At 48.7% G+C, this 25,946-nt stretch overlaps 2 protein-coding genes and 1 non-coding gene across 8 annotated transcripts in view; 1 reads left to right on the forward strand and 2 right to left on the reverse strand.

The window, feature by feature from the left end:
- Tmem40 (transmembrane protein 40) overlaps positions 1–25,332 on the reverse strand; it is a 55,592-nt gene extending 30,260 nt beyond the window's left edge. For 3 of the 5 annotated variants that reach the window (NM_001412903.1, NM_001191573.2, NM_001412904.1), the window contains 1 exon segment: positions 1,454–1,489. The gene's annotated coding sequence lies outside the window, so the exon portion shown is untranslated. 5 annotated transcript variants of the gene reach the window in all.
- Positions 17,500–25,946, forward strand: part of Cand2 (cullin-associated and neddylation-dissociated 2 (putative)) — a 31,718-nt gene continuing 23,271 nt past the window's right edge. The window contains exons 1-6 of one of the 2 annotated variants that reach the window (XM_087655817.1): positions 17,518–17,622; positions 18,577–18,656; positions 20,072–20,105; positions 23,089–23,232; positions 23,786–23,940; positions 25,038–25,161. In XM_087655817.1, the coding sequence (XP_087511943.1) occupies positions 17,555–17,622; positions 18,577–18,656; positions 20,072–20,105; positions 23,089–23,232; positions 23,786–23,940; positions 25,038–25,161 (605 nt within the window). In that variant the 5' untranslated portion in view covers positions 17,518–17,554. 2 annotated transcript variants of the gene reach the window in all.
- On the reverse strand, positions 24,383–24,463 carry Trnaa-agc (transfer RNA alanine (anticodon AGC)). Its single transcript has one exon. It is a non-coding gene; the product is annotated as a tRNA-Ala (tRNA).

Consider the following 25,946-nt stretch of genomic DNA (forward strand, 5'->3'; position numbering starts at 1 on the left):
CTCCACATTTGTGTCATAGCATGCACACACATGCATTCCATACACATCCAATCAATCAATCAATCAATAACACATTTTTACAGACTCTGAGATGCCTAGCTACATCCATGGGGTCAAAGCAATTAGTTCTGTGGTCAAAGTGCCCATTATGTGGGACCAGCTCTCTCCCGGGATGAGAAGTGTTGTAAATTTGACAGTCCAAGGTTGTATAACTCAGTGAGTATATGGGAAACCTCTGAATTGTACCTCGTAAAGAGGGAAAGATAATGGCAAGTAAATTCCATCTGTCAATAAAGTATTTTGCTTGGCAGGGGACAGGTGAGACAGGGTCTCATGTAGCCCAGGCTGGCCTTGAATTTATTGTATAGCTGAGGGTGACTTTGAACTCCTGATTCTCCTGACCCCATCTCTCAAGTGCTAGGGTTATAGGTATATGTTGTCATGTCTGGTTCAACAAAGCTGTTTCAGATAGAGAGAGAACAGAGACAGAGACAGAAAAACAGAGGGAAAGACGGAGACAGAAACACACACACACACACACACACACACACACACACACACACACACACACACTATTTTTCACCACACATGCCTCCCTTAACACATGCTCCCAACCCATAGGTAGGGCCCTGGATTATCTGGGGCAGTTTTAAACAGAACAGGAGGAAACCATAAGCACTGTTGGATAACCTTTCTGTCCCCTTTAAAAGACCTGTGGGAGGCTTGAGGACCAGGAGACTCTGAGCAGAGGCCACTGGGTAAGGATGGCTGGCATGGGGACAAGTAACCCCAAGAGGTCTGAGTGGGGCTCCCTGGGGTCTGCTAGCACCCTCTTCCCTGGTGCCATTCCCTGTGATGAGAAGCTATGCCTAGTGGCAGCACCTGTCCCCTCCACACACCCACTGTCTTTACCATTTCACTCTACAGGTGCCCTTCAGCATAGCGTTCTCCCAAGTCTCCCAACATGGTGAGGGAGGGTGGTGGCTTTACCTAATCTAAGCTAGAGGCAGAGGCAAAGGCTGAGACCCTTTGCATCCCTAAGCTTCTACATTCTACCACAGCAGGCTGAGAAAAGCCCCTAGATACTTTGTCAAACCCTTTACTTCCGAACAAGGAAACTGAGGTTCAGTGAGGTCAGAGGTTTCTAAAAATCCACAGAAAGCCAGTGATAAGAGTCAGAGCTGGTCATGGACTCTCTAAGCTGATAGAAATGTCAAAACGACTACAAGGGGCAAATGGTTCATTCTGCCCCAATTTCATCCCTAACAGAGACTAGGGGGCCTCAGCAAGCCAGGAAGGTGCAGAGCTGGACTTCCATCCCAGATCCACCATGGAAGCCCACAGAGCCAAGCCTAAGGATCAACCATTTCTCCCAATCCTCCTGAAACCACCCCACGTACACCCCCCACTCCCCACCCCTGCTTGACCAGTCCCATGTCCCATGTCCTATTACCTGGAGTCCCTGGGCTCATGTGAGCAGCAATGCGAGCTGTGTGTTGATTGTGATTGTGGCCAGGCTGGGGAAGGAGAGGCCATGGCACCGTGACAGCAGAGGGCGGGGCAACAATGACGTTGCCCCTGGGCCCCACTGGCTCACCCGGGTGCTGTGGCGTTCCTTCCTGTGGTGCTATCAGCCTCCAGGCCTTCCTGTCCAACTTTCCTCTTCCCCCAGCATCCTAGGAGGGGCAGTGGTGGCAAACACCCCTGCAGACCCCAGGATCATGCTGTAACCTCAAGCCCCAAGTGTCAACCATGTTGGGCCTCCCCAGGCTGTGACGAGCTCCAGGAGGGAGGAGTTGAGAGTTTGTCTTGTGTCCCCTCCTGGCTCAGGCGGTTGACTCAGGCCCCAGCCATGTGTCCCGACCTGCCCTGCAAGTTCCAAGATGCTGTCATGCTCCCTGCTCCTGGAAACCAAGGCTGGAGTGGGATAGGTAGAGGACGAGAGAGCTCAGGGACCATGGAGAGGGGCTGAAAGTCAGTCCAGTGCTTCTCTCGGGAAGGGAACTGGGCCAAAGCAAGGAGGCAGGTCAGGAGAGCAGCCGCCCATCCAGGACCAGGGAGCTCAGTCCTCAAGAGGCAGGAAACCCAGGGTTACCTCACACAGCTGCCACCTCTGCTTTGTGCTCACTCATTAGTCACCTTGCTCAGCAGGACAGGAAATGTTTGCTCCCACTGCGCAGGGGAGTACCGGCCAGCAGGGATAAAAGGCAGGGCCAGGAGTTTCCTGGAAAAGCAGCCACCCTCATCCTAAGCTCAGGCCTGACCCATGACAAGTCCTACAGACCTGCCTCTGATTTGTCCCCAGTTTCTACCCCCACCCCCAACTTACTTCCACAGTCACCATGAGAGTCTTACACCACCACCGCTGTTTCTGCCCTGCCCCCATTGCTGTCCGACTGGACAGCCAGTTCAGCTCCATGCCCACTATGTGTAACCGTCAGTTCTCAGGACGCAGTCCATTCTCATCAAGTCCATCTTCCCCATGCCTCTTGTTCTGAGCTTGACTCTATGACAGCCTCTCTCCCTCAGCCAGTGCTATCCCAGATGGCATCTACCTCGGGACCTTTGCACTGGCTGTCCTCTTCAGAACTCTCTCCTGGAAAGGCTTCTTCCTTCATGACTTAGATCTCTATTCTAATGTTACCTTCCCAAGGGGTCTGCCATGATGAGCAGGAGCCCCAGCGCTACCTCCTCCTCAGCCTGCCTCAGCCCACCTCACAGTGGTTCCACACTCCACATGTTCTTTTCTGGTGCAGATTTTTCTCATTAAGTATTTACTCTAGGATCTGGGACAGGGACCGATGTGTAGAAGACATTCAGTCAATTTTACTGAATGAGTAAGAGATCGGAAAGGTTAGCCTGATGTATGTGTGGCAGTGGGGAGGGTGGAGGGCACACTTCATAGATCACTTCACATGGTATGAGTGGGGTCCTTGGGGCTAAAAAGACACAAAAGAGGAATCCAGATAGGCAGGAGCTCTGAAGCCATACCAAGCAGATGAATGGGGATCCGAGGACAGTGGGAACCATGTGGTCAGGTCTGCTCAGCAAACAGCCCTGGAAGCTATGGTATGGACTGAAAGGATGTCTTCTGGAATAGGGAGTCAGGGGACTAGGGGCAGGGTCCTGGGAAGTTCTGGGTATGTTGAGGACAGTGCCTGCCAGTCACAGATGCGACAGGACCTGGGATCTGTGGCTGGTGAACTGAGATGTGCAGGGCAGGTAAAGTGCATGCTCAATGGGAAATAGAGAGTCATTCTTTTTGAGACAGGGTCTCAGGGGATGGAGAGATGGCTCAGTGGTTAAGAGCGCTGACTGCTCTTCCAGAAGTCCTGAGTTTGAATCCCAGCAACCACATGGTGGCTCACAACCATCTGTAATGGGATCTGATGTCCTCTTCTGGTGTGTCTGAAGACAGCTTCAGTGTACTTATATAGAATAAATAAATTAATCGAGAGAGAGAGAGAGAGAGAGAGAGAGAGAGAGAGAGAGAGAGAGAGAGACTCACTGCATAACTGGCCTGGAACTCCGCCAGAGATCCACCTGTCTGTGGCTCCCAAGTGCTATATTAAAAGCATGTACCGGGGCTGGGGATTTAGCTCAGTGGTAGAGCGCTTACCTAGGAAGCACAAGGCCCTGGGTTCGGTCCCCAGCTCCGAAAAAAAAAAAGAACCAAAAAAAAAAAAAAAAAAAAAAAAAAAGCATGTACCACTGCATGTACCCCACACCCTGCTCATTTTCCTCTGTTGTTTGGTTTGATATCAAAATGGGCTATTGTTAAGTAGGCTTGGTTAATAAAGTATGTTATTACAACTTTAATTGTTTTTAACATAGCCACTGAAAGGTTTTAGTAGCACAGTGTCTGATGGGGCTGAGAGTATAGCCAACAGGTCGCTGCAGTGTGGGGGTAAGGTTGTAGGGTTGAGGGAGACCCTCAGACTGACTTTAACTCCCTCCCTTCTCCAGTAAATCCTTTCCAATGAGACTGTGTATTTCAGAAGCCGCAGGGGAGAGCCTGGATGGACAGCTTTCAACTGGACACAAGCACACCCGAAAAGCCCCATCTTCTAAATGAAAACTTGCTATAAATGAAATAGGTTGGTAAGAAAGGCCATGAGAGCTCCTCCTGAAGGCTGTGTCTAAGAAGAAACTTCAAGGCCCCTGTCAAGCTGGTATGAGGAGGGTGAACTAAATTGGGAACTTTTTTTTCTTTTATTTTGTTTTTTAGAGACAGGGTTTCCCCATTTGTCTGTCTAGAACTTTCTTTGTAGTTCAGGCTGGTCTTGAACTCACAGAAGTCCACCTGCCTCTTCCTTCTGAGTGCTGGAATTAAAAGGCATATACCACCACCCAGCAGTGTTCTCTTTATAATTCTGGCACTGGAGCAAGATGATCTGATCTAGCCTGGGCTCTTCATAGAAAGTGTCTGTCTCCAAAGGCAGGGTAGCGGGGAAGACAACAACAAAAAAACTTAGTGATTCTCATAATGAACTCACTTCACTAGATGAGCAAGAGACAGAATCACTCGGAAACCTCTTAGAAACTGCTAAGCCCGGGGCCCCTTCCCAGCCACACTCTGTCAGAAGATGTGGAATCCCCACACTACCCTATCACATCCGTGCTGACACCGGCTCGTGTCAGAGACCCAGCAGTCTGAATGTTTTCTGCCATCTGAAGGCTTAAATGCCTGGCACACAGGAAGTGCCTCCGCAAAGGAATCCTCTACCTTTGGTTTCTCTTCTAATTTTGTCACGAGGCACTTGCCTCCCTGCGCCTCAGTTTCCCTCTCTGCCTCTCCTGTAGCACCTGCTTGGGTGTTTACCTGGAGCCTCACAGAGGTACCTCCACTCGGGCAGAAGTCATAGTCAGGGTAGACCTGTCTGGGGTGTCAAGGAGGCCCCGCCCAAGATTAGCTCCACCCCGGTGACATCAGTGCCCAGAGTGTGGGTGATTCACCGCACAGCCTCCCACCATGCTGGAGCACAGCTGACAGCCCCCGGGGAGTCAGCACAGCAGCTGAGCTTGACTTACAGCTTTCTTGCATTCCAGAACTGCTGCCCAGGCCCCTGAGTCAGCAGGCATGTGTACCCTATAGACAGCAGTCAGACAACCCAGCCTCGGTTTCCCCATTTGTTAAAATGATGAGGCAGCAGCTCCCTTCCCATGACAAAGGTGCTTATGCTGCCTGCCAATGATACCCAGCCTTTGCTATGTCTTACTGTTCTTGAGATAAGACCATGGGATTCTTGAAGAAGCCCTCAGTGACTTGTTAGACCTGACACATAAACCCTGTAGATGTAGAAGGAAAAGAAATCTCCCTTGCTGTGAGCCCCAGGGGTCTGTCTGTTTACACTCTTCCTAGAAGTATGTCTGGGGGGAGAGGGGGCTGGAGAGATGGCTCAGTGGTTAAGAGCACTGACTACTCTTCCAGAGGTCCTGAGTTCAATTCCCAGCAACCACATGGTGGCTCACAGCCATCTGTAATGAAATCAGATGCCTTCTTCTGATGTGTTCGTGTATGAAAGAAAGTAAGAAATGAAGAAATAAAGAAAGAAAGTCTGGGAGGACAGAACCTATTTTTTCCTATCTGAAATTGCCTGTAAAATGAATTCTCCAAGGCCAGGGCTAATGGCTCACACTTGTACTCCCAGTACTCAAGATGCTGAAGCAGGAGGATTTCTGTGGATTTGAGACCAGCCTTGTCTACATAGACTTTATCTTAAAAAATTAATTAATTAGTTTCATTAAACTAAACACAAACAGACAATTCCAAATCAAAGAGTATTGTGTCCATTTTGTGGATGTGGAAAGTAAGATGAAATTATTTTTCTCAAGATCACAAGGCTGGGCTGAGATTGGCACCAAGGTCTCCTTGGCTTGAAACCCCAACCCTTCCCACCCCTCCATGGTGAAACTCTAAATTAATCCAGAGGCTTACACAGCTCCAGTTTAGACATTCAAATCTGCAACGGAGACCTGAGCTTCTTCTTCTTCCTCTTCCCCCTCCATCTCTCCCTCCTCCTGTTCTTTTTTTTTTTTTTTTTTTTTTTTTGGTTCTTTTTTTTTCGGAGCTGGGGACCGAACCCAGGGCCTTGTGCTTCCTAGGTAAGCGCTCTACCACTGAGCTAAATCCCCAGCCCCCCTCCTCCTGTTCTTTCTCTTCCTCCTTTCTGAGAAGCAAAGGCAAGCCTTCATCAGTGAACCATGCCTCCAGACATTGATCTGAGCCTTCCCGTGATGGCTAACCATGCTGGCCATCACCCCACACACTTGCTTACCTCTCTCTTGGTGAGATGTCCGTCCGTGCCTCCGGCCTGCTTTCTGCTTGCTCTTGACTTTGCTGCTGGGTTAATAGGAGATCTGGATCCTTTGTCAGCTTGTGGTGGGCAGATATTTTCTGTGTCCACAGGCTACCCTCTGAAAGTGCTGAATAGCCATTCCCTTGTCTATTCACAGCAGCGGAGCAGACAGAATGAACAGTTTTTTTTAGTGGTTTGGATTTTCCCCCATCCCCACTGCACCCCCCAGTGCTGTGACTAGAATGTAGGTCTCCTGCATGCCAGGTAAGGGTACTGCTGAGCCACGCCCTGAGTGCAGCACCACACGGTGGGTGCCCCGTAAGAGCTCTAGGGGTGAGTCAAGTCTCCAGCTCCTGAATAGTCATTCTTTTTCAAAATGGAGTCTCACTATGTAGCTATGGGTGAATGAAGGTATTTTAAATACCTATGCTAGTCTCAAACTGACAGATTCCCCTGTCTCTGCCTCTCAAGTGCTGGGATTAAAGGTGTGGGTTGTGGGTCACCATGACTGACCCTTGAACAGTCATCCTTACGCTCATTTTATAAATGAGAAAGCCTAGGCCTACAGATGGAAGGGAATTGCCTGTCCTGTGGATACCAAGGACTTTGAGGGCAAAGATGGGTCCATGAGCTAAATCCTCTGCCCTTCAGGCAAGACCTCATGGGTTCTCTGTGAAGGAGACACTTTTCTTGCTTTTCTGTCTCACCTCAGATAGGTGTGCACTGTTCCTTCTCTAGCCCATATCGCCAAAGCAAGAGAAGGCAAAAGACCACTGGAGCAGGGAGGGGCCAATCTCCAAAAGGACCCATTTGAAGAAAGAAACACCTTCCTCCAGAAGAGGGAAGGGTAGGCCCCTGAGTAAGTGAACTTTAGGGAGACCCTGAAGCCCGAGATTAAGTAATTTGTTTGAGGTCACACAGTCATTACTGCTAAGTTTCAGAGGTTCAGAAACATGTGCAAACTTGCCACAGAGAAGGTTGTGTCAGGAGGACTGTGACTTTGAACCCTAGCCTGGATAATATACCAATACCTTGTCTTAATCCAAATAACAACAAAAGAAAATATTGGAGGTTTCAGTTAACCAAACTTAGTGTGGCTCCCTCCATCAGGTACCATCACTGGCTTTCTATAGAGGAAGGAAAACAGAGAATCAAATGTACCTGATGGATAGGTCCTGGAGGAGCCAAAATCAGAGATCAGTCAAATGTATCCAATAGGTCCTGGAGGGACCCATGTTTGGGTTTTAGGTAAGGGGGAAGACTTTCCTTAAAGCCAACTCAGTTGGGACAGCCATGCAGAGGTCCTCTTTCTGGGACCAGAAAGAGGCAGGGAAGCCTATTGATATGGCTCAACAGGTGAAGGCACTTGCCAGGAATGTCTAGAGACCTTAGTTCAATTCTCAGAACCCATGTGAAGACAGAAGAAGAGAACTAACTCCACAAAGTTGTTCCCTATTCTCCATACATGCACCATGGCACCACCCCTATCCCCAAGTCATACATTTTAATTTTATTTTAAAATGGGGAGGGAGTGGTCAGGAACTGTAGCCATGCTATAGGCCTTCAGGTCTTTAAGATTTCAACTTGTAGGTAAGAGATGGAGCAGAAGGCCAGCCATAATGCTGTAGGCTTGCAATCCCACTATTCAGGAGCTCCAGATTGGAGGGTTCCTCTGCTACACAGCAAGTTTAAGGCCAACCTTAAGGGCTGCATGAGACCCTGTAAAAATTGGCATGAAGAAATGAAGAAACTTCCTATGACATCGTTAAGGTGCATTTGTCTAGGTACTAGGTGCCAATAGAAACCCTTACACTCCCAATGTGGAGGTGTATTTGGGCTCTTCCGAGCCCTACAGTTCTGCAGGGTCACTGCACATCATCTCCCAAGAGACAGAAAAGCAGTACTAGGGATGATCCCACTCACCAGCGCTGGTTTGCTCTCACAGGTCTACTGTGAGCTCACTGGGCCTGTTACAGGGCTGGGCTTTACAGAGGGGACTAGCACAAGAGGGACTCTTGTCTCAGCAGCCCTCACAGTGGCTCCTAGAAGCAAACTGGGACAAGGTGTCAATGAAAGTCAGAGCCCAGTGGCATTGAGTCCATCATGTCCATCAGCCAGAGCCTGCCTGGAGCCAGCAAATTAAAGGAGCTCTGTACTCCCCCCTCTCCCCAGTACAGGAAGGAAGTGAAGTAAAACAAAGAGGCTAGGGGAGGGGGAATCTGCTGGGACAGTGCTGCTCTCTAGGAAATGTCTGACAATCACTGGGAATAAAGAACAGGCTGAGACACCCAGAGCAATATCTGCAATGAAGACAGCGGTGTTCCTGAGACCTGCTACATGTATGACAGAAACAAGTGCTATACAGCTATGGTCCCACTTAGGTATCATGGTGAGACCAAAATGGTGCAAGCGGCCCTGACCCCTGATTCTTGCTACCCTGACTAGTTTGAGTCACTCGCCATGCAGCACTCTGTCTTCAGAGGCTCTCCATTGCACCCGGAAGCTAAACTCACTGCTAGTGAATTTGAAACAAGTGCTTTGTTTTCTTGTGATATAAAACTAATGTTCCTTTTCAACAGTTAGAATATCAGCATTGTTGTCATTAGTAGTAGTAGTAACCCCCCATGCCTGGCCAAGGAGGTGTATTTAAGAGTTCATTTTCTGGTGTTTAAAATTGTAAGCAAGGGGAGAAAGTAAAATTCCAAGGGTAAAAATCAAAAGGCATAATTCAATTCAATCCCCTTCCTTCCTTCCTTCCTTCCTTCCTTCCTTCCTTCCTTCCTTCCTTCCTTTGCTGTGGAGAGCTGGAGCTTCTGTACTCTATCCTAGTCTTTCTCACTGTGCAGAGAAAACATCACATAAACATAGGGCAGGTATACATCTTCACGAGACGTTATAAGGGTCATAATTTGGAACTATCTACTGATGTTTATGAAAGTCATTTGCTGAAAGTCATATAATTTGGTGCACAAATGGAAAAATGAATGTTGATAGAATACATAGAATTGACATTAGATTTTCTTGAAAAATTTTTTGACAGTGAGATTATTGTCTGAAATTCTTAGGGGACTCAGCTGAATCTAATGAAATCTGCATTGCAAAATATGTATTCTCTAGTACAGTTTGAACAATTAAATAGATTGATAAGCATAAAAAAAAAAAAAAAAGAACAGGCTGGGAGTGGGCTGGGGCTTAGTGGCAGAGCCTGAGCCTAGAATTTAAGGGAGCTTCAGTTCCATCTATAATGGAGGTGGTCCTTTCCTGACAAGTAGAAAGAGGGGGGATGGACTGAGAGAGAGCTCAATGGTTATGAATTCCTACAAGATCTTCCAGAGGACTCCAGTTCAGTGCCTACCACCCGGGTAGGGTGACTCCACCTCCAGGGGATCCAGCACCATCTTCTGACTGCCAAGGACACAAATGACATACATGCATATACATATATTAATGCTTTTTTAAATTTCCAATTGAGAGAAGGAAGAAAAAAAGTTAGAACAGAAGGAAGGAAGCAGGGAGGGAGGAAGGAAAATCAAAAGAACATTCTTACAAGTTTCATTGCATTCATTTATTGGGGAGGGGCCACGATGCCCATGTGGAGGTCGGAAGACAACTTAAAGGAGTCAGTTCTCCCTTTTACCATGTGGTTTCCAGGGATCAAACTCAGGTCGTCAAGTTTGACTGCAAGCACTGGCTGGGCCATCCCACCAGCCATGAAAAAATTCCTTAAGAATATTTTACCACTAGGTATGTGGACTGAGGTCATCTCCATAGCCAGATCTGCTTCTGACCCTGGGATCCTTCCCCTAACTCCGGAAGTGACTGTTAGAAGCAGTGTCTCAGCTCAGCTCAAGCCAGGGCAGGCAGCCTACACCTTCCCATGGTGTGTGAACCAGGGAGGGTTTGAGGTATAAGCCTGTGTAATCCTTCTCCCAAGCACATGTCCTCCTCCCACTGCCTTGTTCTGACTCGAATCACTGCTTTCCACAGAAAAGAGCCAATAGATCATAAAGGTAAATGGCTGTGTGACTTTTCCTGGGAAGACATGGACCATACATCAACTCACCCCACAATAGGAGGGACACTTATGACAAACTGAAGATTCCACCCAGCTCCAGTCGAAAGAACCAAAGAGTTTATGGGCTTATCTAAAGAATCACCCCCAGGGGTTGGGGATTTAGCTCAGTGGTAGAGCGCTTGCCTAGGAAGCGCAAGGCCCTGCGTTCGGTCCCCAGCTCCGAAAAAAAAGAACCAAAAAAAATAATAATAATAAAAAATAAAGAATCACCCCCAGACAGCTGCATTACCACCAACACCCACTCCAGACAGGGTGACTACCTCCCTGAAGCTGCCTAGATTGAGTTCTCTCCTCAGTTAACCTCCTACCTTCAGTCCAGTCCAGTGCCTCCCCAGACCACACTGCAGCTGGAGCACCATGAGGGAGGGAGGGGCTGGAATCTCAAGTGAGTTTAATATTCCATATCTTTCCTATGTTATCAGCGCTGATCTTGTGAGAATAGTGAAAGCTTCTCTGATTTCAAGATACTAGAAGAGAGAGCATTCTACAATAAGCACAGAAAGGTGTAAGCTGCAGACATGGGTGGGGTGGGATGGGGTGAAGCACTTGCTCCCAAACATGAGGACTTAAGTTTGGATCCCTAATATTTGCCTCAAAAATAAGCCAGAGTCCGGTATAACGCTATACACCTCGAAGCCCAGCACTCGGAGAGTCAGTGGTAGGAGAATGTCAAGTGAGTTCAAGGCCCGTCTGGTCTTCATAGAGAGTTCTAAGACAGTCAGGGATACATAGGGAGAGTTTGTCTCAAAACAAAAGCAGGCGAGGACAAGCTTAAGAGTAAGGCTAAGACGGAAAGTTGCTTGGGGCTCACAAGCCAGCTAGTTTAGTCAATCGTTGAACTTTAAGTTCAGTGAGAGACCTTGTCTTAAAAAATAATAGAGAGGGGTTGGTGAGATGGCTCAGCAGGTAAGAGGACCTGCCACCAAACCCGATGACATAATTCCATCCTTAGGATCTCTATGGTGGAGAGAGAAGTGATCCCTGGAGGTGGTCCTCTGACCTCTACTGCTGTGCCTTTGCACATATGCACCCACATGCACCCCCAGAACACACAAAATAAATAAGTTAATTGCATTAAAATGTCTTTTTTTTCTTTTTTTCAGAGCTGGGGACCGAACCCAGGGCCTTGTGCTTGCTAGGCAAGTGCTCTACCACTGAGCTAAATCCCCAACCCCGCATTAAAATGTCTTAAAATTGTGTGTGCATACATGCGCATGCCTGCTTACTTATATGCTTTGCAGAAGTCTGCAAAGTTCAGAAGAAGGAGTTCGATCTCCTGGAACTGGAGTTGTGAGCCACCATATGGTGCTGGGAACTGAACCCTGGTCTTCTGCAAGAGCAATACTATTCTTTTTTTTTTTTTTTTTTTTTGGTTCTTTTTTTTCGGAGCTGGGGACCAAACCCAGGGCCTTGCGCTGCCTAGGCAAGCGCTCTACCACTGAGCTAAATCCCCAACCCCGAGCAATACTATTCTTAACTTCTGAACACCTCTCCAGCCTAAAGTAAATGTAATTCTAAAAGATAAAATAAAACTGGGCATGGTGGATCGGGCGAGAATGCTCCCATAGGCGCTTGTGTTTGAATGCTCAGTCCTTGTTGGAGGGACTATTTGGAAAAGATGCAGAAGTATGGCCTTGTGGATGAAGTATATCACTGAGGGTGGCCTTTGAGATTCCAAAAGCCTAGGTCTGGCCCAGTTAGCACTCTCTGACTCAGGTCTGTGGGTCAGGATGCAAACTCTAAGGTACTATTCCAGCCTCATGCCTGCCTGCCTGCCTGCCTGCCTGCCTGCCTGCCTGCCTGCCTGCCTGCCTGCCTGCCTGCTGCCGTGATCCCCACTGTGATGATCATGGAACTAGTAGGCCTTTATAAATTGCCTTGGCTATGGTGTCTCTTAACAGGAATAGAAAGTAAGTAAGACACTGAGCGTGGATCCCAGCATTTGGGGGCAGAGGAAGGCAGATCTTTATAAGTTTGAGGCTAGCCTGGTCTATAGAGTAAGTTCCAGGACAACTAGGGCTACAAGATGAGATCCTGTCTCAAGATAAGTAAATAACAAACAGACACATAGAATTCTGATTGGTGCACTTGCTCCCCGAGCTGATCACTGGAGTTCAATCCCGAGGATAAGCACTGTAGAAAAAAGAGAACTGCTGCCTGCAAGTTGCCCTTTGACCTCCACATATATATCACAATGACTGGGAAGTCATGGCGGCAAGTGTGCAGAGCAGGAAGCTGACAGACCACATCCAGGTAGTACAAAGAAGGCAAAGAGAGTGGATCTGAAATAACACAAGACTATAAACTCTCAAAGCCTGACCCCGTTGACACACTTCCTCCAGCCAAGCTCCAGATCCTAAAAGGTCCATAACCCAGCCCAGAGGGATAGCTCAGCAGTTAAGAGCATGTGCTGTTCTTTCAGGGGCCCAGGTTCAGTTGCCAGCAACCATATGGTGTCTCAGAACTATCCATATAACTCTAGTTACCAAGGACCTGGTACCTTCTTCTGATCTTGGACACCAGGCATTCAGATAGTACACGTATAGGTACAACACTCAAGCACATAAAATAAAATAAAATAAAATAAAATAAAATCTTAAAAAATATCCACAACCTCCCCACACAGGACCGCCAACAGGAGACTAAGTGTTTCAATACATGAGCCTATGGGGGCAAATTTCTCATTCAAACAACCACACATGGGCTTCTGGGTTGGACTTGGGTTGCTGCCTTGCTGGTTTGCTGACTTGCTGGCTTGCACAGCGAGTACTTTTACCAGAGGAGCCATCCTATGGGCCTACACTGACTGAGGCTAGGGCCTTATCAGACCATGCCCACTTGCAGCAGCCTCTTCCTTGTAGCTAATATAAAGGAAATGGTAAGGCCTGTTCCAAGATCCTGTCTGCGAGTCTGTAAACAGACTCCACAGCTGCTCAGATTCCAGGAGGATGACAGGTGCCAACTGCATTTCCTCAAGGAAGTGTAAGCACAGACCTCAAGTTGCCAGACTTGGAGGTATCAGAGAGCTACTGCACATCCCTGGCCTGGCACATCACCATCTCTGTGAGGCTAGCACCTCACCTAGGTGTGCCCCTCCTCCCACATATCCTCCTAGTAGCTCCTTCCTTCCCTTGCTACTTAGGATTTAGGAAGAGCCTTTGAAATCTGGCCTCTTTCTCTGAGACCTACGAGAATCACACACTTGGCCTCCTGGGCCACAAGTCTGCCATGCTGTCTGTCTGTCTGCCTGCCTGCCTACCTACCTGCCCATAGCATAAATAAACTTATTAATCAAGAGGACAACCCACCTCAAAGTGTCCCTTATGCCCCCAAAGGAGGCCTTTCATAAATCTACAGGTTTGTAGGAATCACAGTGGAAACCTCTTCTACCGTAAAAGGCGTGTCCTGAATCCCTGGTGGCACCCTAGTGGCTCCTGGCCTTACTTTTTCAGGTTGTAATTACATGCAAGGCACCACAGAACCTCAGTTATTGAAAAGGAGGAGAGCTCTCTGCTTCTTGTGCAGATGAAGTCTCTTTGCTTCCTGACTGACAGGCCGACCTCAGGCTCCTGCTGGCACGATGGACTATAACCATTCTGGAGTGCATTCCTCAATGGCTAAGCCCAAGCCAGAAGCAGGCTGAGGACCATGGTCAGATTCCAGAGCCCCCTAGTCCTTGGGCTAGCAGATCTTTTCAATAGCTCCTTCTTGTGTTTCAAAACTCTAGGCTCCACATGTGCCCTTCACCAATAGGAAGTATGAAATCCGTGGGGTTGAAACATCAGACCTGTTCACCTTCAAATTCTACAGAACTCGTGGTATTTCCACAAAGGCAACAAAGAATGAAACCTAGTTACATTTTCCCACAGGTCAAATGCAACCACCTGCTATTGGACACAGTTTGGTCCCTAGAGTCTAAACCTAGCTGGAGGTTTGGCAGAAATGACCTCTGTTTCTCACCTCTCCACATCCCTGCCTGCTCCATGTAACTGAGTACATGCTCCTTCCACTCCAGCCCTGTGACCTTGGTCTTAATTAGGTCACCGTGACCTTGGCAACTAATGGAAGTAAGAGTTTATTCAGGTTTACGGGTCCAGAGGAACAAGAGTTCATCCTGACCAGAAAGTGGCAGTGAGTGGCGGGTATAGCAAGGGGAGCAGGAAGTTCAGCAAATCAATCTTTCAGAGAAAACTGAACGTAGGATGAGACTATGCTCTGTTAAAGTAAGTCCACCCCCCTGGACATAGTCTCCATCAAGGCTGCACCTCTTAAGCTTCCCCAAGCAGGGTACCAACTGGGGACCAAGTGTTCAAGTGCCTGAGGCCATAGGGGGACATTTTTCACCAAAGCACCACACTTAGTGGTGTTTTAGAACCCTTTTAAAAAATTATTTATTTATTTAAATATTATATATAAGTACACTGTCTTCAGACACACCAGAAGAGGGCATCTTATTTTATTACAGATGGTTGTGAGCCACCATGTAGCTGCTGGGATTTGAACTCAGGACCTCTGGAAGAGCAGTCAGTGCTCCTAACCACTGAGCCATCTGTCCAGTCCTTTAGAAACCTTTGTGAGGTGTCATACCCTCTCTCGTCCTTGAGACCTAACTGACTTTGGGTGGCAGGAGCTGAATAGTATTAATTTCAGCCTTTAAGCATGGCTTTTAAACACCCAAAGCGCCATTAAAAACTGTCTCAAAGGAAGAAGGATGATGGAAATTTAATTTTTTCTAACACTTACATTAAATGAATAGATTTTACTGTTGGACAGTGGTGGTGCACACCTTTAAGCCCAGCACTCAGGAGGCAGGGGCAGAGGCAGAGGCAGAGGCAGGCAGATTTCTGTGAATTCCAATCCAACCTAGTCTACAGAGTGAGTACAAGACAGCCAAAGCTACATAGAGAAACCCTGTCTTGAGAAAGCAAAATTAATTAGTCAATTAATTAAGTACTAAAGACTAAATCTTGATTTTTATTTTTTAAACAAGGCTGGGAAAAAGAATGGCTCAGTGATTTAGAGCATTTGTTATTCTTGCAGAGGACCTGGGTTCGATTCTCAGAACCCAGATGGTGGTTCACAACCATCTGTAACTCCAGTTCCAGGAGATCTGATGCCCTCTTCTAAACTCTTCGGGCACTGCAAGCACATGGTATACACACATACATATAAGCAAAACATTCATATACATAAAACAAAACAAATCTGTAAGTGACTTTAAAAAGTGTGATTGAAACACAGTAAGATAATGCAGTCCCCGGTTAGAAAACACCTGTGTTCGTCCAATACATGCAGGCTTCCAGCATCCCACCCAGAGCTGAAGGATCTGAAGCTCTGAACTGTAAACAGGGTTTACCAGAGAAGTGAAATAGCAACCTTTAACCCCAAATCAGTCCAATGTTATAAAAAATGGAAAAGAGGGCTGGAGAGATGGCTCAGTAGTTAAAACCACTTAGTGCTCTTGCACAGGTCCTGGGTCTCCGTTCCCAGCATGTGACAGCTCACAGTTGTTAACTCCAGTGTCTTGGGTTCTATCGCCCTCTTCTGTCCTCCATGAGTATTGCAACATATGGTATAGAATATATGTATGCATATATTTTTACATAGACATATATAGATACATACATATGTGTGTAGGCAATACACTCCTACATACAAAATACAAATAAATAATAACAATAAAATGTAAAAAAGATCCAGTTTTGGCTCCACTGTCATTTACTGAATAACTAAGGTGCCGGATGATTCCTCCCCGAGAGAATTCACAGTCTGCCCTTCCCACTCATGAGAAGAATGACCTTCTGGGATGAGAAGGGATCCTGAGTGAGACAGGACCAAGAACATTAGGAGAAATGTAGAGGTCCCTAAGCCCCCAAGGCTTGGGACTGTGTACCACTGTTCAGTCATTTAGAGAGTAGAGGTTGTATTAGGAGCTAGAAATCAAAGATGTAGTGGATGTCTCATTGAAATCCTTTTAAAGACAGGATCTATGTAGCCGAGGTTGAAATTTTGATCCTCCTGCCTTCCTGCCTTCACCTGCCAAGTTCTGGAATTACAGGCATGAGCCACCCCAACCCCCCAATTTCCTCTTACCAACCTGAGGGTTTGGCTCTGTGGTAGAGAAGTACTAAAACAGAAATGTTAATACATTTAAGATAAAACTTTCTTAACCAGGTGTGGTGGTACATGCCTTTAAACTCCACACCTAGGAGAGAGAGGCAAGAGAATCTCTGAGTTTGAGGCTAGAGCCTGGTCTACAAAGTTGAGTTTCAGGACAGCAAGGGCTAAACAGAGAAACCCTGTCTCAAAAAACCAAAACAAAGCAATAAATAAATAAATAAATAAATAGATAGATAGATAAATAAATAAATGTATGTTTCTTTTATTCCTTTGAGTAACTAAAATTAGCCAAGAGAGGTTGTGTGACTTTCCCAAGGCCACCAAGCCAGGTAGCAGAGATTTGAAACCACACTTCCTGTCCAGTTTAAAAAGTCCTCCTAAAGACACGCTCGAGGGGGTTGGGGATTTAGCTCAGTGGTAGAGCGCTTGCCTAGCAAGCGCAAGGCCCTGGGTTCGGTCCCCAGCTCCGAAAAAAAGAAAAAAAAAAAAAAAAAAAGACACGCTCGAGCGTGTGCAGACACACGCACGCGAGCGCGCGCGCTTCTTTCTAACTGGGAAAAAGTGTGATCAACTTCAGGGAAGAGCTGTTGTCCCTAGCTTTAGGAACCTGAGGTCAATTCTTTTTTTTTTTTCAGAGCTGGGGACCGAACCCAGGGCCTTGCACTTGCTAGGCAAGCGCTCTACCACTGAGCTAAATCCCCAACCCCCTGAGGTCAATTCTTATTCATCTCAGGTTCTTTGACTGTGTAGAACCTGGTAGAATCTGGAACTGCCATCCCATGTCCATGTATGCATGAGTTTCCATTGAGCAAGGTCAAGGGGTCCTCAAGGCACTACCAGGAGAGGGTGTGGTCAGTGCTCGGTGGTGAGCTGCTGGTCTCCACCCTGAGCAGAGCTCGCCGGGAGGGGGGGCCAGGCCCTTTACTTCAGTCCTTCTCGGGACAGCAGGGGTGAGGGAGAGCGAAGGGGCGTGGCCGATGGGGGAGGGGGCGTGGTTGAGGGGGGAGGGGAGGTCGCGCCGCCATATTCGATTCGACCCGCAACCCGCGGCGCAGCCAGCATGAGTACCGGTGCCTTCTACATCTCCAGCCTGCTGGAGAAGATGACGTCCAGCGACAAAGACTTCAGGTGCGCCCTGCGGCGGCTCGGGACTCGTTTTCAGGGGTCTCAGCCTGTCCCAGCCGTCCCCCTGCCCCCTTGCAGACCCCTGTGGGAGCCCCCGGCCTCTTCGCCTGGGCCTGGCTGGGCCTGCTGCCCGGCACAACAGCTCCGCCCCCAGCCTCTTCCCGCCTTTGCTGCGCTGGGATCTCAAGTCCCCCACACTGGGAGCCCCCCAAGCCCTCCAATGAAGTCCCCGTCGGCCTCTCCTTGGAACCCAGTGCAATCCTCCTCTGACCCTCATTGAGACAGGCCCCTTCCTTGCACAACCCTCCATCCAAGGCTATCTTCCGAGACCCATACTTCTTCCCGGACTCTAGGTTACCCCATCCCCCACACCCTGTACCCCTGCCGGGTCTCCTAACCCTGGATGACTTTACGTTCTTTCATCTCTTTCCCTCCTTCCTGTTCTCTTCTTCCCATCCCCTCATTACCACTCCATCCTCCTCTCCCAAGATGTTAGGTTAAGCATGGTTTAGAACAGGAAGCAAAGGTTGGAGTGAGGGCTACCTCTCTCCCCCATTCTCTTTCTCCTACCCTTCTTTCCAAACACCACAGAAACACAGGAACAGAGCTGCCAAGAAGGATGGGAATATCTGGTACAGCCCTTCACCTTGCCGGGGAAACCGAGGTTCAGTGACAAAAAGGGGTTGGCCCAGGAACCTATAGCCAGTTCTGTACTCTCAAGCTGACAGGACACTGCACCCACTCTGAGCCTTCTGTCACATTACTTACCCCTCCTTTTACAAACAGGGAAACTGAGGTTCAGAGACATGAAGGGCCTGGGTATAATACTGAAGGTAGGACCAAGCAGGGATGGAGATGTTAGTGGGGTTCCGAATCTAGCTAGTCAGGAGGGACGAGAAGCCTGTTTGTGTAGTCAGACCCTTACTGTGTCCTGTAAATTCATTAATCTCTCTGCAGCCCCAAGTCCCTTGGTGGTAGTAGGGTTTTGGATCCTTTGCCCTGGCTTCAGATCTTGGCAGCCATCACTGACTGGATCTGTAAGTGATGGGTAAAGTACTCTACCTACTCAGAACCTTAGCTGCTGCTTGTGCTTTAGGTAACAGTAAATTCACAGTTACTGCTTTGTGACTGATTGCCCTGACTCTGTTCGGGGAAGCAGGGTAGGTCCAGTAGAGTGTTCTTTGGGCCCGAGTTCTTCCTGTTCTCCAGAAGTCTGGAGGGGGCATTGGCTCACTCAAAGTCACATGGCTTGCCAGAGCACAGGGAATGACTCCTGCGCCTATCAGAGAGTTGACTCTGCCATCCAGGGCCTGAGAAGCCCTTTCTATCTGTCCCTGCCACTGGCCTCCAGGACACCTAAAACCACCCTGAGAATATGAGGATGGTATCTATTTTTAAAAGTCTGAATACTAGGAGCCTGAGTCTCCCCACCCCCACCCCCCCCCCCACCAGCTGTCCAGGCACCATGTGTCCCAGTGTCCTTTGGTGCTGCCTCTCAGATAACAAGAGACCATGGCTTATGGTTCCCAGAGGGGAATGGCTGACGGGTTCCAGGCAAGGGACAGCAAGCCTTGGCTCCCAGTTTTCTTTGGGGATCAGACTCTTGACAAGGGAAACCAGGAACTTGAGAGATCTGGCAGGGATTTCCAAACCCTTTTTCAGAGACACTAATGCTGTTTGAGGATTCAGGTGACCTACCTCACACTGGTCTCTGGTGCTTCGTGACCTCTCTGAGCCTACTCGTCTCAGACTGACCTATTAAAACCCTCAAGGATGCTGTGGGAGAGGGGCAAAGATTTCCATTTTATTCATGGAAAAACCGAGACTGGCCAAATGTTACCTCACTGATAAGGCAAGACAAGTGTGTTTACTTAAAGTCTCGATCTGTTTTAGCGCTCTAGCCTGTCAAATTATTATCACTTCCACCCCAGCACCACGCTGTCCCCTCTGAGAGTGCTGTCTGCAGGCCTGAGGTTTATTTGTGAATGTTGATTTCTGGGTTGGGGCTGTTTGGCTCTAAGCCAGTGGTTCTCAGCTTCCTAACACCGTGCCCTTTAAATACAGTTCATGTTGTGGTGCCCCCCAACCATGAAACTATTTGGTTGCTACTTCCTAACAGTAATCTTGCAACTGTTATGAATTGTAACGTAAATATTTGATGCAGGATATCTGATAGGCAGCCCCTCCCCCAAAGGGGTCTGTCGAGCACAAACTCTCCTGCCCTTACCCTGCTCCCTTGTCAGACCTGTTCCTTGCTGAGCTTGGAGTGTCAGATGTGAACTTGCTGAGCAAGGGTATGTGTACATGCACATGTGTTTATTTGTGTGCAAGGTATATGTGTGTATATGTATGTATGTGTGGAAGTATATGCATTCATATATGTGTGTCTCTTTGTATGTACATGGTGTGTGGGGTCTTATTCTTTTTTTTTTTTTTTTTCTTTTTTTCGGAGCTGGGGACCGAACCCAGGACCTTGCGCTTCCTAGGTAAGCGCTCTACCGCTGAGCTAAATCCCCAGCCCCCTGTGTGTGGGGTCTTATATGTGTGTGTGTATGTGGGGAGTATTTTGTGTGTGTGTGTGTGTGTGTGAGAGAGAGAGAGAGAGAGAGAGAGAGAGAGAGAGAGAGAGTTAGAGAGAAAGAGAGAGACAGAGAGTGTCGAAGTCAGATGAAGTGTTCTCATATATTCATTGCTGCACAGGAGAGGAGTGCTGTCAGGGAGGGGTGCAAAGTCCTGACGTGACCTGTCTAGGGAAACTGTAATGTTTAGATGTGTGTCAATCACGGTGTTCAGGATCATCCCTGAAACAGACACATTTGCGTCAGACTCTTGATGCAGACATTCTGGTTGGCTTCTGTCAGGTCAGCACAAGCTAAAGTCACCTGGGAAGAGGGGACCATAACTGAGAAGATGCCTCCATGAGATTGGCCCTCAGATAGACTGGTACATGTTTTAAATTAGTGATTGATCAGGGAGGGCACAGCCCATTGCGAGTGATGCCAACCATGGGCAGATGGTCGTGGGGTCTGTAAGAAGCAAGTTGGAAGAGTCCTGGCTATAAGTCAGTAAGCAGCGTTCCTCTATGGCCTCTCCAGGCATAGTGCCACATACTTTTAAACCTCCATGGCCCCTGTCTCAGTTCCTGCTGTCAGGCTTTCAGTGGTGGACCGTGATGTGGAAGTGTAAGCTGAGATGAACCCCTTTCTCTCTACGTTGCTTTGGTCATGGTCTTTATCATAGCAATAGAAACCGTAACTGAGACAGTGTGTGAATAGGAGTTTAGCAGGCCCATCGGAGCCCAGGCAGCAGAAGTTCAGGAAGGTCTAAAAGCAAACATCCTTTACCTTAAAGTGCCTGGGTGGCAGATGGGACAGCAACAGTACCCTCCTCTCCTTCAGCTCAGCTTCCTGCATTGTCCCAGCAGCTTCAGGCTGATCCAGCTGTTAAAATTAAGAAATAGTGGTTGGTATGCCCAGGCTCCCTCCAGGTTCTGTGGGCTGCCATGATATCAAACAACAGGCCTGGGCCTGCTATGTGAGGGCTGGGACCCCACTCTAATGGTGACAGATTTTACCCCAGGAGGCTGGGGCAGGAAGCAGGCTTTCTCTGGATTTGTCTTTAAAGCAGCTCTCCCGCTCTGGCTCATTTTCCACTCAAGTCCCCATTCATTGCTAGCAGGAGCTAGCAAGCTTGGTGGCCTCTGGGAATGGGTGCACTGGAGAAGTCTCCCGCAGTTAGTGCACTAGGTAGAGACCCAGCCATATATAGATCTGCTGTTCCCGGGAGCTGGAAGTCACATTAATGGTGTTCTATTAATGAGTAATTTACCCGGGGAAAACACACTTGTAGGCCGCACACAGCTGAGGGCAGCCAGCTAGGTCCTCTGCTCTGCCCTCTTCATTTTATCAAGAATGATGTCTCATGAGGCCCCTTCATTCCCATTCTCTGTTGCCTTCTGACTTGAACTCCTAGTGTAAACTAGATGCTCAGGACAGCAGCAGGCCTTTTTAAGAAGGCCTCAAGGACTCACCTGCCTGGGGGTGAGTGAAGCCTGGTCCTATAGCTAGGAAAGTATCAGTCAACTGTTAGCTCTGGTCTCCAAAATATGCATGTTTTTTAAAGTGTTCATGACCAGCCGGACTTTAATTCTAGCCCTTGGGAGGCAGAGGCAAGGGGATTTCTATGAGTTTGAGTCTACCCTGGCTTACAGAGTGAATTGCAGGCCAGCCAGGGCTACATAGTAAAACCTGTCTCAACAAAAACAAAACAAACAAAAATCCGAAAAAATAATAGCCAGGCTTGTGTCTCTGAACTCCACCTAAGAGCTTGGAAATGTGTGTTTTTAGGTTAGAGCCTCTCCCTGTGCTCTGAGAAGCTGGGCTGGGCCTACCCGTGATGAACAAGCCCCTTGGATGAGGGCACAGACTCAGATGCTTGCTAAGGGCAGGTGTCTAGACAGGATGTAGCTCTGCATCTACAGGTGCTCCTGCTCCACACCTGACTCTGCCACGAGGTTGTCTGTCTCATAGGCAGGTGTTCTCGAGCCACCTGCTACTGTGAGATGACAGTTACTGGGTGTGTGTCATGGACCCCACAACCCTGTAATCAGAGCCCGAGACTAATTCACATTTCCCCCCTCGATTTAAAAAGATAGCTTTAAAAGATTTATTTATTTTTATTTTCTGTGTGGTAGTGTTTATTCCACACGTCCAGTGTTCCTGGAGGCCAGACTAGAAGGCCAGGACCCTGGCACTAGAGTTACAGGTGGCTGTGAGTCACCTGATGCAGGGGCTGGGCACCAAACCCAGGTCCTCTGCAAGGGCATTATGTGTTGGTGGGTTTTGTTTGTTTGCTTTTGGCTTTTGGCTTTTGAGACAGGGTTTCTCTGTGGAGCCCTGGCTGTCCTGGAACTCAATGTGTATATCAGGCTGCCCTTGAACCTGCAGATCTGCCTGCTTCTGCCTCCCAAGTGCTGGGATTAAAGGTATGCACCACCACTGCCTAGCCGGCAAGTGCTCTCAAACACTGAGCCAGCCCCTCATTCCCATTTTTCAAACAGGTAAACCAAAGATTAGGGAGGGCAAGTGACTCACATGAATTTCAGTTTTTGGAGTAGTAGTGACAGGAGTCCCCAGTCCCCAGACCATGGGCTTCCAGCCCAGTGGCAGGTGGGTCGTGATCCCTTTGGGGGTCACTATCAGATATCCTGCATATCAGATATTTACATTATTATTCCTAACCATAGCAACATTACAGCTCTGAAGTAGCAATGAAATGGTTTTATGGCTGGGGGTCACCACAACCTCATGGCAGCTGGTCTAGTTGAAGTGGCTCAGCCCACAGTCCTGATTACCCACCTGCCTTTGAACCCTTCACCAAGGTTTACTTCTGGCGAACTCTGAGATAGTACACCTAATTATCAGGGTCTTAAAGCTGCTGGACAGCACTCTTTCTCCTGCCCTACACCAGGTTCATGGCTACCAGTGACCTGATGTCAGAGTTGCAGAAAGACTCCATCCAGCTGGATGAGGACAGCGAGCGTAAGGTGGTGAGGACGCTCCTGCGGCTCCTGGAGGACAGGAGTGGTGAGGTGCAGAACCTGGCTGTCAAGTGGTGAGTGGAGTGGGGGTGACTTGGGGGAGGGCCACTATCCCTAGGATGCAACTGTAGGTCCATATAGGGTCAGATGGTGGCTTGGCCAGCATTCCTCAGAGGTTGACCCTATGCCAAGAGTTCAAATCTAAGTTCTGTGGAAGATGATCCAGGAAATAGGAAGGGAAATAGGGAAGAAGAGATGGGGGGGGGGGGTTCTGTAGCCCTGAGAGGTCCCCAGGTAATGATCTGGGCCAGGCTTTGAGAAGTGAGGCCCCAGATCTCAGGTTGCTGACCAGCATCAGAGTGGAGACCAGTTAGACATGCATCGGAAGGCCCCACCTAGACCCTCTGGGAGATGTGGCACCAGCTCAGGTGTGAGGACCCTTGCTTTGGGGTACCGTAGGACCCCAGGATAAGTACAAATCACAGGATTGGGTTAAACTACTTTCCTAGCAAGAAAGGGTTTTCTGTTGTGCTAAGGTCTTTCCTCAGTATGTATGTCCCCAAAAGATTGAGAAGAACCAAGCAGACAGCCTGGCTGGACCCTTTTCCCTTCCTCCCTCTGTCTCAGCCTGGGTCCCCTGGTGGGCAAGGTGAAGGAGTACCAAGTGGAGAACATTGTGGATACCCTTTGTGCCAACATGCGGTCAGACAAGGAGCAGCTGCGCGACATCGCTGGCATTGGCCTGAAGACCGTGCTTTCAGAGCTGCCTCCAGCTGCCACAGGTACCCAGGCCTGCTCTTGCTTCTCAGCCCAGCTATGTCTCAGTTCTAAGGGCAGTGACTCCTCTCTGGGAAGTCCACAGTGTGCCTTCTGTGTGTCTCTGTTTCCCCTCACCCAGTGTTTACGCCTATGTTAAGTGTCTTTATTAAGTAGTGGCACATGCCTTTAATCCTGGCATTCTGTACATAGAGGTGGTAGGTCAGTATGAGTTTGAGGTCAGCCTGATCTACATAGATCTAGGACAGCCAGAGCCAAATAGTGAGACCTTGTCTCAAATTTAAAAAGAGAGAGGACTCAGAAGTAAAAAGACCTACTTGGGTCCCTCAGTAGTCAAGAATTCAGACACAGATCAGTTTAAATTTATGGCTGCCTGTTTGTCAGGAATGCTTCCAGCCACAAGAGCTCAAAGTCATAGCAGCTTTTTTTTTTTTTTTTTTTTCTTTTTTTCGGAGCTGGGGACCGAACCCAGGGCCTCGCGCTTGCTAGGCGAGCGCTCTACCACTGAGCTAAATCCCCAACCCCGAAGTCATAGCAGCTTAAAGACCTTCTGTGATCTCTCTGGAGGGATGACTGTTGCTGCCGAGCTTTCTCCTCCCCTCTTCCCCCTCCTCCCCTGCTCCCCTTCTCCCCTCCTCCCCTCTTTCCTTCTTTTCTGCTGGAGATCAGTGCAGTGACTTAGATGCACTAGGCCCAGCCACTCCCATTCTTGTTGCAGCTCTGTAACTCAGTCTGGCAGACTCACATTCTTCATCCATGTTCTCCCCCCTTTGTAAGAAAAGACATTTCCCAACGGATTCTATCGCACTGGCCAGAGCTGGGCCACTGGCCATTGCTAGTAGCAGGGGACTGGGAAAAGTTTAACTTGTCTCCCTTCCTGGTGTGTGGGCCAGCCAGCAGCTTAGCCATTGGTTTGACCCTTTCCTTAGAGCTGATTCCTGCAGTTGTTCCTTAAGACTTGGGTCAAGCTTGGACCACTGAAGCCCAGGCTTTCCTAAATCACAGACATCTGGGGACTATGGGTTCAGAAGCACAGGCAGGCCAGAGTTGGCAGCTGCCGTCCCGAGCCAGGGCCTTACCCTTCCACTTGTGCCCTGCATAGGCTCAGGGCTGGCTATCAGTGTGTGCCGCAAGATCACCGGCCAGCTCACCAGTGCCATCGCCCAGCAGGAGGATGTGGCTGTGCAGCTGGAAGCCCTGGACATCCTCTCCGACATGCTGAGCAGGTGAGCGAGGCCACTTGAAGCCAGAACGACGGGGACAGGCAAGACCGAGATGAGTGGCCTGCAAGGCAGGTCCTGTGCTCAGGACGCCTTAGTCACCCAGCAGCTTTGCAAAGAGAGCAGCAGTGCCACACCATGGAACAGGCTCCCGAGGTCATCAGCTCCCAGTCACGCAGTGAACCTCTGGTGACTGTGCGTTTGTTCTGGAGGCAGTAAGATTAGGTGCTAGCATGTTGGTCTGCGTTGTTCCTGGGGAGGAGTCACAGGCAGGTAGCCAACTAAATACAATAGTAGAGTGATTAAGTCAAGTACAGGGCCCAAGCTCGAAAGGCCCCGGCCCAGCAGCCGGACAAGGGCATCTACTGGAGCTGAGTCTCTGTGGGCCCTGGGCATCACAGAGGGCAGTGGCAGGAGAGGATTGTGAAAGGGTTCAGGTTTAGGGCTCAAGGGGACACTGATGCAGATTGTCCTTTTGATTCAAAGAGTAGAAGGGCCAGGTGTGGTGGTGCATACCTTTAATCTCAGTACTCCAGAGGCAGAGGCAGGCAGATCTCTATGAGTTCAAGGCCAGCCTAGACTACAAAGCAAGTTCTAGAACTGACGGGGCTGTTACACAGAGAAACCCTATCTTGTGGGGAAAGGGGAGATCCAACATGTTGGGCTCTAAGAAGAGGTTAGGCCTCTGGCAGAGTGGGGTTCCTTAAAGGTTTCAAAGGATTGAGAGGTTCCACAGTATATGGGTGATACCTGTCTTTCAATTGGTGCTTGTAATCAGGACATCTCTGATT

Source organism: Rattus norvegicus, chromosome 4 (assembly GCF_021556685.1).
Source record: "Rattus norvegicus strain SHRSP/BbbUtx chromosome 4, alternate assembly SHRSP_T2T, whole genome shotgun sequence".
Lineage (NCBI taxonomy): Eukaryota > Metazoa > Chordata > Mammalia > Rodentia > Muridae > Rattus > Rattus norvegicus.